At 45.8% G+C, this 11,630-nt stretch overlaps 4 protein-coding genes across 4 annotated transcripts in view; 1 reads left to right on the forward strand and 3 right to left on the reverse strand.

The window, feature by feature from the left end:
• The window catches only part of LOC113213914 (baculoviral IAP repeat-containing protein 2-like), a 2,959-nt gene extending 2,107 nt beyond the window's left edge, over nucleotides 1-852 (forward strand). The window contains exons 3-4 of the mRNA XM_052271783.1: nucleotides 3-569; nucleotides 619-852. Of these exons, the coding sequence (XP_052127743.1) occupies nucleotides 3-569; nucleotides 619-852 (801 nt within the window). The remainder of the gene's footprint in view (nucleotides 1-2; nucleotides 570-618) is intronic.
• A 596-nt stretch (nucleotides 853-1,448) lies between these two features.
• On the reverse strand, nucleotides 1,449-2,756 carry LOC113213912 (uncharacterized protein F54H12.2-like). The gene has a single exon (XM_026433138.2). It carries the CDS (start codon nucleotides 2,754-2,756, stop codon nucleotides 1,449-1,451), a length of 1,308 nt encoding a protein of 435 aa, XP_026288923.2.
• Nucleotides 2,757-4,148: 1,392 nt separating this feature from the next.
• LOC127750332 (uncharacterized) lies at nucleotides 4,149-4,580 on the reverse strand. The gene has a single exon (XM_052271784.1). It carries the CDS (start codon nucleotides 4,578-4,580, stop codon nucleotides 4,149-4,151), a length of 432 nt encoding a protein of 143 aa, XP_052127744.1.
• A 2,867-nt stretch (nucleotides 4,581-7,447) lies between these two features.
• On the reverse strand, nucleotides 7,448-11,436 carry LOC113213911 (uncharacterized). Its single transcript, XM_052271785.1, has 3 exons — nucleotides 8,415-11,436; nucleotides 8,053-8,331; nucleotides 7,448-7,932 (listed from the first exon to the last, which is right to left on the reverse strand). The coding sequence occupies exons 1-3, from the start codon at nucleotides 11,434-11,436 to the stop codon at nucleotides 7,448-7,450; spliced, it is 3,786 nt and encodes a 1,261-aa protein (XP_052127745.1).
• Nucleotides 11,437-11,630: the final 194 nt, after the last annotated feature.

Here is an 11,630-nt window from a genome sequence, read left to right on the forward strand (position 1 = left end):
AGGAGGAGGAGGAGGAGGAGGAGGAGGAGGAGGAGGAGGATGAGGACCCAGGAATTGACACCGTGCAGCGATGGCTAACTGTGGAGAACCCCGTTGGTCAGACGCTGTCTGCAGACACAGTATTTTCCCGGTGGATCGTGGAGACTGTAGCGAGGAGTCGGATTGAGACCGTATCGTCCCCCGTGGATCGCGGTGCGAAGAGGCACAACGAGAACACTCCTGTGATCAAGCGTAGTGCTTTGGACAAGCCTGCCCACCCCGCTTATGTAGACCTGAAAGTCAGACAGGAGTCGTTTGCTCGCTGGGAGCATGAGGACACAGTGGGAGCCTCGCAGTTGGCCTCTGCGGGATTTTTCTACACAAATATTGAAGATAAAACGATATGCTTTTCATGCGGGGGTGGACTGCAAGCCTGGACGAAGGGGGATGATCCCTGGAGTGAACATGCATTTTATTTCCCAAAATGTAATCATGTGCATGAGATAAAGGGCTCCGAGTTTGCCACTCTCGTGCAGGGCGAGAGACCGGCCACACTGACACCAAAGGTTAGTTCTTATTTGTCTTTTTCCTTATTTTTCTTTATTTAAAAAAAGTTGTTAAATGTTATCGTGTGTTGTATTGCAGGAGATCCAAGCTTTGGCGTGTAATGAGTCAGCTGGCGCCGAGACCAACAGTGAAGAGGCCAGAGGGGATGACCCCCTGCAGTGCAAGATATGTCTGGATAAGGAAATGAGTATTGTGTTTTTGCCGTGCAAACATTTTGTCTCTTGTTCTAACTGTGGAAAAGTTGTTAAGAAATGTGTGGTGTGTCGAGAGTACATTCGTGGTGTACTGCAGGTGTATATGTCTTGAAGGGTATAAAAATAAAACGGAAAAAATATTTAAAAAACAACAAACAAAAAGCAGTTTTACATTTTCCTTTATTACTTCTTGCATCGCTTACAACATTTTTGTACATTTGTTTTCACATTGACATCGTTGCACAGTTTTACATTTCTCGAGTATCGTTGAAACATTTTTTCGACGAGTGCGTCATTTTGTGCACAGTCGTTTGAAAAGCACTTTACAAAATTAGACAATGAGTAACCGTGCGCCTTAAAGAGGAGATACATGCAACAATATTGTCCGCACACGGACGAGTCGAACGCCTGCAGGTCGACATGATTATAAGTCCATGATTTACAAACGCGCGACAGAAACTTTTCGTGCTGAGATACATAGGGTCTTTGACCATAGCTGTCAAAGTAGAAACCTTTCCCACACGCATCAATACTTATAGCCAACCAGTGTGTGCCTGGTTTGGAAACGGGGTCCGAGTTTACAATGAGATACGCAGGTCTCGTCGTGATCCTATGGGGTAGCGTGTCAGCTGCAAACACGCCGAGAAAGTATGGCGAGGCATGCGGGTCCTGACGCATGAATCTTTCAAGTGTGTTACCATCCATTTTTCACACACTATAATCAACAATAACTTTCCTATTTTTGTCGATTTCGATGAGATTATCAAACTCTGAGTACACGATGCAGTTGACTGCGACAGGGAGCTCGACTTTAAATCGCACGTCGAGCCTCACGACGCCTTGTCGCTGCACGTTCCAGTGCTGTTCGTGGGCGGACTGATCGGGTGTCAGATCGAACGCAAAGAGTGTGTAGCCGTTGCCGTACTCGTCGTAACTTATATCATTTCCCTCGTCCTTCCACTTGATCCCTGTTCCCTCAAACAGAGAGTAGAACGAGCGTGCGTAGTTTCCGTTGGTGAAGTCGGGAGTCAGGGGCACGGCGGGGATCTGATCTGAGTCGACGTAGAGGCACAGGTAGTTGATGTTGAAGTGTTGGAAGTTGAACGGGTTATGATGATAACTGCCGTTGTAGGCGACGTTTGAGACAAAGCCGACAACGATACGTTTCGGAACTTGTCCGAGATGGACGTTGGGGATGGTTTTGTCCCGGAAACCACTCGGAATGGTAATGGACTTGACGGACGTTCGAGTGAAGGGGTAGCGTGCCGGGGCGTGCTCTAGGGCTTCAGCGTGCGCAATGTTCATGCTGGGAGACAAGGTCACCTTGCGGACGAAAAGGGTCGCATCGCGAATGACAATTTTCTCGTTTTGAGTTGTGGACATGAGAGCAAACGAGTCCGCGGTTCTGGTGAGTTTGATGGTCACGTCAAGGTGGGGCAGGAGAAGTTTGCCCTGGTTAGAGAGGAAATCGCAGTGTAGAGGACCAAAAAATTCAAAGACACGGCTGTTTTTGACTATCTTCCTTCTCTTGACGAGTCCTTGGTTGTTGTCGCCGTCGTAGTCGTCCATGTGGCCGGCCGTGTCCTTGGCCCACCCGCGCATGGTCATGTGAGACAACTTGGCATTGGTGTCATATGCGAGCACATCTTCCATGTAGGCCTTATATGGGTAAGTCAGGGAGGACTGGCTGACGACCGTGTCACCCGCCAGGACGTCGATTTGCATAAGAAGAGAATGCAACGAGTTGTTCACGAGAGCGACATCGCTCTCTCCCTCCTTGATTTTTGTTCCGTCCGCTTTGACCACTTCTCCCGAGAGGTGTAGCATGAAGTTTGTATCCGTACAATCGCTCGTTCCGGGGACATGGAACGTCAGATTGTTCGACTGCGCGAAAGTCGTTGTCGGTTTGTTGGAGACAACGGTGGACTTGATGACGGATTGGACAGCGAGCGGCATGCCCCACAGGTCCGTCTCGCTCAGCATCGCCTCGCCCACGTTGGGGTGTAGGACCGACATGGTTACCCGAAAATGTCGCGCAGAAAAGCAGCTTTCTTCTTTGGCGCCCCGCTCCTAGGGGTGCTCTTCCGTCGAGTGACACGTCCCGACTGCACTCTTTTTCTCCCGGGTAGTCGTTTTATACCATTCCCGCCTTGAGCCATCCTGTTCACGAAATTTTGACCGAGCTCGGCGGTGCGTTGCTTGAAGCTTTCCATCGGCTGTGCGTGTGCGGCCATGTCGCCGAGGAAGCCGCTTCCTGCTTTGAGGGCTTCGTTGCCCAGGACTCGCGCGCCGGACTTCAGGAGCGGTAGAACCGATCTGAACAGGCCTCCTAGAAACGACCCTAGGCCGTGCCCTCGCTGGCTGTGCATGCCGCTGTAGTACCCCATGCCAGACCCAGTCTGGGCCTGGTGGATAAAGTACTGGCTATAGTGAGACGCCATGGCGGCGGCGCGGGGCTAGCGCTGTCGAAAGTGAACCACCAGGTTCAACGTACCAAAAAGGAATGGTACAAAATCACCAGTGTCTGTCCTTATATTTATTTCCAGCTCGTTGAACGACTTGGTAGAGAGGTTGTGGTAAATGGGGTGGTCACAGCGATAGCTCGCCATGGTGCCGAACTTTGCGTCCGAACTCATTGGGATGGTCCTCAGCAGCGGTGCGCTAGTGTGGCCGACGATTTGCGGCTCGATAATGTTCATATAGATATACATTTGCTCGGGGTGCCCCAAAGACAAGTCGATATCGCGTATGCCTTTGATCGTGTCCTTCGTGTCGTACGGACCCGAGAAGGGGAGTCCCAGCTGGTGTGCCAGGCGCGGGGCAAAGTAAATCACGTGATTCGGGCGGTCGTTCATTACAGTCAGGTAAAATTTTCCATTGCGGTCTAAACCGACTGAGACTGGTTCGGATGCCGGTATTGGCTGTCCAGGTTCGATCACGTACACCCTCTCGAGGGGTTTGAGAACATCGGCGAGATGCTCGGTCATGTTTGAAGTTGAAGTGTACAGTCCCGGTCGCATCGACAACTTGTAGCGCAGCACGGTTGTCGTTTTGTTGAGAAGATCCGGGCAGCGCTCGCTCAGTTCGTAGTCGGGGCCCACGTCGCCCATGGGAGCTGGGGGTATGTAAGTGCCTTCCTCCACTTCATACACTTTCACCCAGTTTTCTCCTCTTTGCACGTTCATGAGCGTGTTGGGGTAGTGTACCTCGAGCAGGGCCACCTGCCACTCGCCATGGAGGTCAAATCGTTGTGGAAGATACACTTTGTAATTTGACGTCTTGTTCTCCGGATACAGGTCAGGCGAGGCGTTGCTCGGTATGACCATGTGAAAATCGGACATGATGCCACGATCCGTCCGCTCGGGGGCGTCGCGTTAGACTGGGTGAGTCAGGGCGAAGCAGACTCTCTTATACACGTATAAGCTCTTTCTCAAAAATCCATGAGCGCGAGGCTTTGGGGAAGCCGCGCCAGTGCACCAAAAGTTGTTTCTTCGGGCCCTTCCCCTTAGTTTGCACGATGTGGTCGATTTCAAACACCGTGGGCTTCGTGACCTTGTTGAGTTCCCATCCGTAAAAATGCCCTTCGATCGGTTCGTGGTGGTCAATGTCGGCAATCAGATAGACGGGCTGCTGATGGGGAATGACTTTGACAATTTCAAAGATTTCCTCGCTCCAGTTGTAAGCACCTTCTTTCTCAAACTGTTGTTTTTCGCGCGAGATGCGAACGAAATCGCCCACTTTTAGTTTTGGGGGGACAGGTTTTCTCTTGAGTACATCCCCATACAAAATGTTGTAGACTTCCAGTATTCTCTTTGGATTACTCGCCTCAGTGGGTGTCATTTTAATGGTTCTGTGATATTTGTTATTGTATGCGTGCGTAATGTCGCTGAGCAGGCCGTCCACGTAGTTGTAGTCGCCAGTGTGTGTGAAACATCTTTGCATCCATAACCTCAAACTTCTTATGGCCCTCTCGGCGATCGCACTTTTTGTTTGGGGATTGTTGGTATGAAAATGAATAACGTCATGTTCTTTCAAAAAATTTTCAACTGATTTATTGCATATTTCTTTGCCCTTATCAGAAATAATTACAGAGCACCGTCTATCTGTTCTGTCAAATATTTTCTTGAAACCATCCACAACACTCGAAGCTGTTTTATCGGGCAAAACTTCTGTCCACAAAAAACGTGAAAAAACGTCGATAACGACGAGAACAAATTTCATGTTGCGATTGTACTTGGCGATGTTCGTACATTGCATGAGGTCACACTGCCACACGGCGTCGATCGTGTCTGCATAGGTGACGTTACGAGGGAAGTTTTTTCGCACATATTTATGTAAAGTGTAGGCCTTCTGTCCACTCAGGTAGTCGTCAACTTGTCGTTGGGGTGCTTTCGTGGCTTCGCGCAGCCTCTGTGGCGTGCTATAGCCGGCAGGGTGCGTCCGATCCGTAAATATCTTGTCAAGGTCTCCATGGGGTCCAACTGATGCGTTCCGTGCATTTGCGTTTCGCGGTATTTTTTCCGGGCGGTTTTTCTTTTTGTTTCCGTTTTCCGGGCGGGCGGACGGGTGGGCGGGCGGACGGGCGGACGGGTGGGCGTCGCGGCGGAGCGACGACGCGACGACGGCGGCGGCGGAGAATAAGCCTCGCGGGCCCTGCGGACCCTTTGCGGCGGTTTCATGTCGAAGGTCTATGCCGGATCCGCTCTGTTTGCCCAGAAGCTGATCACGATACGCAGTGTTGATCAAAAGCGCACTAGGTGCGGTGAGTTTCTTCAGAGCGTTGACAAACTGCACCCACCCCACGGCGTACGCATTCTTACGAGTACGTGCGGCGTCAGAGACCAAGTCTACAATGCTGCTCTGATCGAGCTTGGCTCCGTCTATCCGGAGCGTGCCTTGCGAGTCCCAGCCGATGAGCGTGCGCGCGCGTGCAGACTCGAGGAAGTCAAACAGTGCACTGGCGGCGCTTCGCTGCTTTGCAGGCACTATAGAGGCCACCTGTCTACGCAGTTCTGTCGAGTCGCCAGAGAGGTCGGCCTGCTGCTGATTTTCACCATCTTCTCCACCGATGCTGACGAGTCCGATTGGTTTTTTCTGGTCTCTTACAAAATGCATGTATCTTTGTAAGGCCTGATCGTACAATCGCCATTTCTCCTCGGCTTGTGCATCTTTCCGGGCTAAAATGTCTCCGATAGTCGAATCGAGATCGGAAATAACGTCACCAGATGTGCGCCCGACGGGCTTTTCTTGTAGTCGAGCGGCGCTCTCGGCAGGCAACAGCACGAGTTTTTTACAGTGTTGAAGCGTCATTGTTTCACTTCTTGCCGAAAATGAGATCACCGATCATAGGCCCCAACACACTCAACAGAATAGGGAGAAAGGCGCCACCCCCCGTCTGTACAATCTTCTTCTTGTCGTGCCAGTGCTGTCCTCGCGTCGCCAATTTACGTAGAGTGTTTTTATATTTTGACAGTTTTTGTTTGTCTGAGGTCGAGACGGGAACACGCCCAGCCAGAAAGTTGAGCGCGATTTCACAGATGGCGTAGATCAGGGACTTGTCGGCGTGCTCGAGAAGAAGACGTCGCGTTTTCGGATTGGCGGTGCTCAGCAGACGCAGGATATCCTTGTGGCAGCTGTTTGAACGGCGGCGGCTGGGCGCGGGCGGCATCTCGGAGAGACTTCCCCGATCCGAGCTGGACGGCGGCGCGCGGCGATCTGAATGCTTATCGGTGAACTAATTCACTTTTATACTTGTTCTTGGGCACGTAGACGACAGTCGTCTCGCCCGGCAAGATGTTTGTCCTCAACCTCAAGTGATCTTTTTGGCGAACGTGGAAATCAAAAAGTAAGTACGAGTGCCCGTCCTGTGTACTGTCCCGATAGGCCTCCAGCAGGGCTCGAAAATTAACGGGGTCGACTTGGGACACAAACGCACGCACCTGTAGGAGGTCGCGGCATGTTTTCATCAAAATACAGTAATGCGCCTGCAAACTTATTTCTCTCATGTTTTTCGGAAAAATGCATTGCGACAACAACCAAAAACTTAAATTGCGATGATGTGATCCTTTGATGGCAAATTGCAAAAACTCGGGACTCTTCAAACTATCCATAAAGTCGTCACAAATGAGTAGTTTCGCTCCTTCGTTGGGCGGAAATTGATCCAAAGTAGGGATTCCCTCTACAAAACGTACTTTAGAATCACTATCTGCGAGTTCCTGATAGCAGTTTTGCCATTCCATGTAATGCCAAACGACTTCGACAAATTTCGTGTCAAACATTTCATCTCTGTTTTTGACAATTTTTATCATGAGCGTCGTTTTCCCCGCACCCGATCCCCCGACCAAGAGCGAGTTCGCAGGGTGAACGAAACGTATATCCATCTCGTTTGACTGGTTGTGCGCGAATGACGCTCTGGCAACAAGTGTTTATATTTTATTTGGTTGCAGGTTATGTGTGTGTTTGCCGTCTGCTCCAATATGGCGATTCGTCTGCTAGCGAGGAGCGAACTACTTCGCGAGATCACCACCAGGTGGCAGCACTCTGCAGAGGCGAGTATGAGAAAATGGGGAGACGAAAGCTTCTCATTATTATTGATGAAAATTTATTTTGAAATATGGTACAAGGCAGTGGAGTCAAAGTAAACACAACCAAGTGTAGGAGCAGATAGGGTGAAGAAACTTATTTCTATGTACAAATAATACACGAGGTTACTCGTTCCAGAGCCCGTCAAGGATTTCCAAAGTCTCGTAATCATCATCATCAAATAGGACCCCCGTGAAACCATACGGTACAGTCTTATTATCTACACGCCTGCGTTTGTTGAGAACAACTCTCCACGTTTTCTGTGCAGGCCTAGTAATAATTTTCCAATTCCTTCTATCAATCATAGAAGGGATGTGGACAACAGTACTTTCAGTTTCTCCTCTAACCATTTCTTTTAATTTGTCATAGGTGACAACATCTGAGCATGACGAGTTTATGCTTACGCCCCGTACTTTTGTAACTGTGGCCAACGTATTCTCATCACCTTTCACACAAACTTGATAAGAGTAATTCTTGGGTCCACCGCTTATAAAAGATTTGGCAAATGAATTTTCTCCGAAATCCTCTTGCAACTGGTCAGTGAGACATCCGAGGAACTCGCCCAAAGCTGGCTCGGGGTGGTTTGGCTTGGAAATGAAGCAGATAGAGTCTGGAAAAACAACAGTAAAAGAATAAGGTTAGTGTCAATGCATACACTTGCTAACAAGTATCAGTTTTAAACAAGAGATTCAATATAAGTAATCTTTCTTTATTTTATTTCAGATCATACCTGTGTCATGGTACAACGCCCGCTGGCCAACTATCTTCAGATATTCATAAAGTTTAATGCGTCCATGGCAAGTGGTGAACGCTGCATTCACAAGACTGGTTGTGGGTAGAGAGTCTTCCATATCCTCATGAGGAGTGTAGACAACTTGAAGCAATTTGTCGTCCAAGGGTATTATTGAAGAAATCCTAATTGTCGAATCTTCGGTAAGTCTTGCAAGTTCAGTATAGTTCCTGACAAACTCTGTCTTGGATCGAAGAGTTCTCTCTCCCAGTTTTCCCCCTGTAACATGATAAAGCAAAAACAAAGTTTAGAACCAGTTCAAAATTTAATGTAGAATTAATAAATTTAGATCTTATACTCACAGAAAGAATTGAGAATCAGTTTTGCAAGAAACCTTTTGCCTGGGTTACGTTGGAATTTTGACTTGTCCAAAACAATGCCATCATTTTCAAAATGTTTTCTTATAAATGCATCTTTCTCTTCCTCTGTTTTTACATTGTGTGGCCAGCCACTTGCTTCAATTTTCATCGCCATATTTTGTCTCACATATGAAGAGAACATCCCGTCTCGACCTGTTTTTGGATCATACTCACTCACAGAGGCATACTGATAACATTCGTGTATTTTCCTAATGACATAATTTTCTTTTACAGCCAACTGCAGCTCGGGGGCACACCATGTCCCAACCAATTCTCTCTCCTCATCCGAATGATTACATACAGATTGATTCATAGTCTCAGCACAAGTCCTACATAGTGGAAACATGAGTTTGCTACAGCATTTGTATGGTAAGACAGGTAAAAATAAATCTTTAGGAGGCAGCACAGTAGCCAATATAACACCATTCATTTTATCTATTTCAGGCATATCCACATCACCTTCAAGATAAATAGTAGGATGACCCTCTGGAAAATACTTTCTATATTGTACCCAGGGATATTCAGATATGACATCCAGTAATTTTATCTTCTCTCCCATTTCCAAGTTGGCCACATATTCAGTGAAGAGAGCTGAAGTTCGACCACCACAAATGGCATCACGTAGGTTTAAAGGTTTCATTCTTTTAAAAGGGGTATTTTCAAAATAATTTTTTACTTCTTCATTATTTTCCATGTCATGTTTGAACTCACACCCCCATTTCTCAATGACAACATAACCATGATCTCTTAATTTTTTACTTATATGCTTTGTTCTCTCATAGGGATCTTCTTGACTTCGACCTCTGATTTTGTTGCGCGACTCCTCATCAGGAATGCACTTTTTACACAAGTGGAAATAACAACCATGATATTGATAAACCCTCTTCTCTACTGTGCCATTTGGTAAATCTATTTCTACATATCCATCTACTTTATACTTCAATACAATTTTTTCACGACCATTCTCTGCTGTCAAAATTTTCTTACCTAACCTATGTGATTCATAATCTAACCAACACAATGCTTCATAGCTGGCCTTGTCTCTCCCTCTATAGCCTCCGCGAGGAACAATGCCTATTGAAGCATTACCCAAGTGATTTTTCCTAAAATTACACATGCATGCAGAAGAGAGTGTTATACAATTTTTCAGAGGGTCAAAGTGAGCAGTTTCCATAAAAAGAGTACGAAACTTCTCCATAGATTGTAAAAGTATAGTCACATCTGAACAACAATATTTGATTAGCTCAGCCTTAAAATTAAATACATAGTCACTATTTACTTGCTCATCATACCAATTATCAAACTCTGCCCGTTCCTTATCACTAAGATGTGAAGTGCTGTACATTTCTCTACTAGGCATGGGTCCCTCATAATCAAAATATTGTTCTTGAATCATAGAAAAGGGGAAATCTCCTTTACATAACTCATTCAGACCGAAACTCTTTGGTAACGATTTCAATCTCTGTTGAAGGAAAGATAAGGAATCCTTAAATGTTATATTATCATTTATTTTTAATTGTAGAATCTTTGCACCATTTAAAATGACTTTGGGGGGATGTGCACGTTCCTTTAACTCCTGGAAAATTAGAATGCCATCAAATGAACGAAAGTTGTGACAGAAAATAGTGATCTCTCTGTGTCTCTCACTACAGAGTTTCTGCAAAAAATCTAAAAAGTCTGACACAACATTGGTGTTTTTATCAAACCCTTCAAAAATATTTTGGCGAACTCCACAAGAATTACAATTATTCTTCATGTCTGTGTCCATTTCACATTCATCACAGACATGTTGGGAGACCAGGAGTCGAGCCTTATGCTCTTTCCAGCCTTCCTTTCCTTCAACATCAAACGATTGATCTGTTTCAATATCAAAGTACATCCGAATCTGTTGGACTCCCTTGGGCAAGGGTTTTGGTTCCCAGCTGGTCATATAACACTTATGATCATAAGGCATATTTTCCCCACAATAGTCACAAATTTTATGCCCACAAATATGTTTTTTCATTTTTTGTGTCAAGTGATATGAACGTTCACATATACCACAAAATTTCTTCACTTGACAAACACTCTTACCATTAGCACCAAAAATACGGTGGGTATCTAGACAGGATTTTCCCGCAAACCAACGGCCACAATAGTGACAATTAATAAGACCCAATGCCTTTTCATGATAGACTGGACCACAACATCTATCACATGAATTTTTACATTTATGCGAGTTTCTGTCACTAAAGCCAACAAGACATACATCACAAAAATAACTTATCTCTAAAACAGCAGTCATAGAGGTGACACCATAATAATGACCATTATGAAAATAGATATAGATATGAAACGGCTTATCGACATCATTGGAATCTTTTCTATCACCACAAAAAAGAATTTCTTTACATTTCCGATCCGTGAATACAACAAGACGATGATTTGGTAAAACAGATTGAAACTTGCATATTTCTTCATAACCACAAGGTTTGTTTTTATCTACTCCTGCTTGTTGACATAGTTCAGTTGCTGCATCCGTTATTTTTTTATTACCAGCTGCTCTCAGTCTGTAGACCTGATGCTTACTAGAAGTTGGAAATAATTTCAAGTATGAAATACAGCGTGCCAAACACATGTTGTCTTTATCATTTTTTGGATCGAATAAATGTTGTGATTTCATATGTCTTTCCATCCATCTTTCATGGGTCTCAAAGGGTCTCCTCACCCTATTACCACCCTTCTGGGTAGGTATGTGGACAAAGTTCAGTCTAAAGAATCCCCCCAAAAAATTTTCATTGCTGTTCAGCGTTGATGTTAACTTTTGCAAAATCACCTCACCATTAATCTGACTTACAGGGCGCAAATGGAACCATAAAGATCTGTTATCATCAGACCCACACAATTCTACAATGCATTTATCATCTGGCTTTGCTTTTACTTGACTTATTTGTCTCTGAAGTAAACTATCAATCAGGGAAGACATGCTTAATTTATTTTTTAACAGTTTTTTCTGCAAATTATCTACTTTGAAGGTCTCTTGACGAAAATTAGTGTTGAAACGTTTCAGATATTTCTGTGATGATTCCAACAGCCGGATGGTGGGCGCACCGTCATCTTGTTCGCCTCCCTCGTCTTCGACTCCCTGCTCATCATCATCATCATCATCATCATCATCAT

This window comes from Frankliniella occidentalis, unplaced genomic scaffold, assembly GCF_000697945.3.
Source record: "Frankliniella occidentalis isolate FOCC.00 unplaced genomic scaffold, Focc_3.1 Scaffold172, whole genome shotgun sequence".
NCBI lineage: Eukaryota > Metazoa > Arthropoda > Insecta > Thysanoptera > Thripidae > Frankliniella > Frankliniella occidentalis.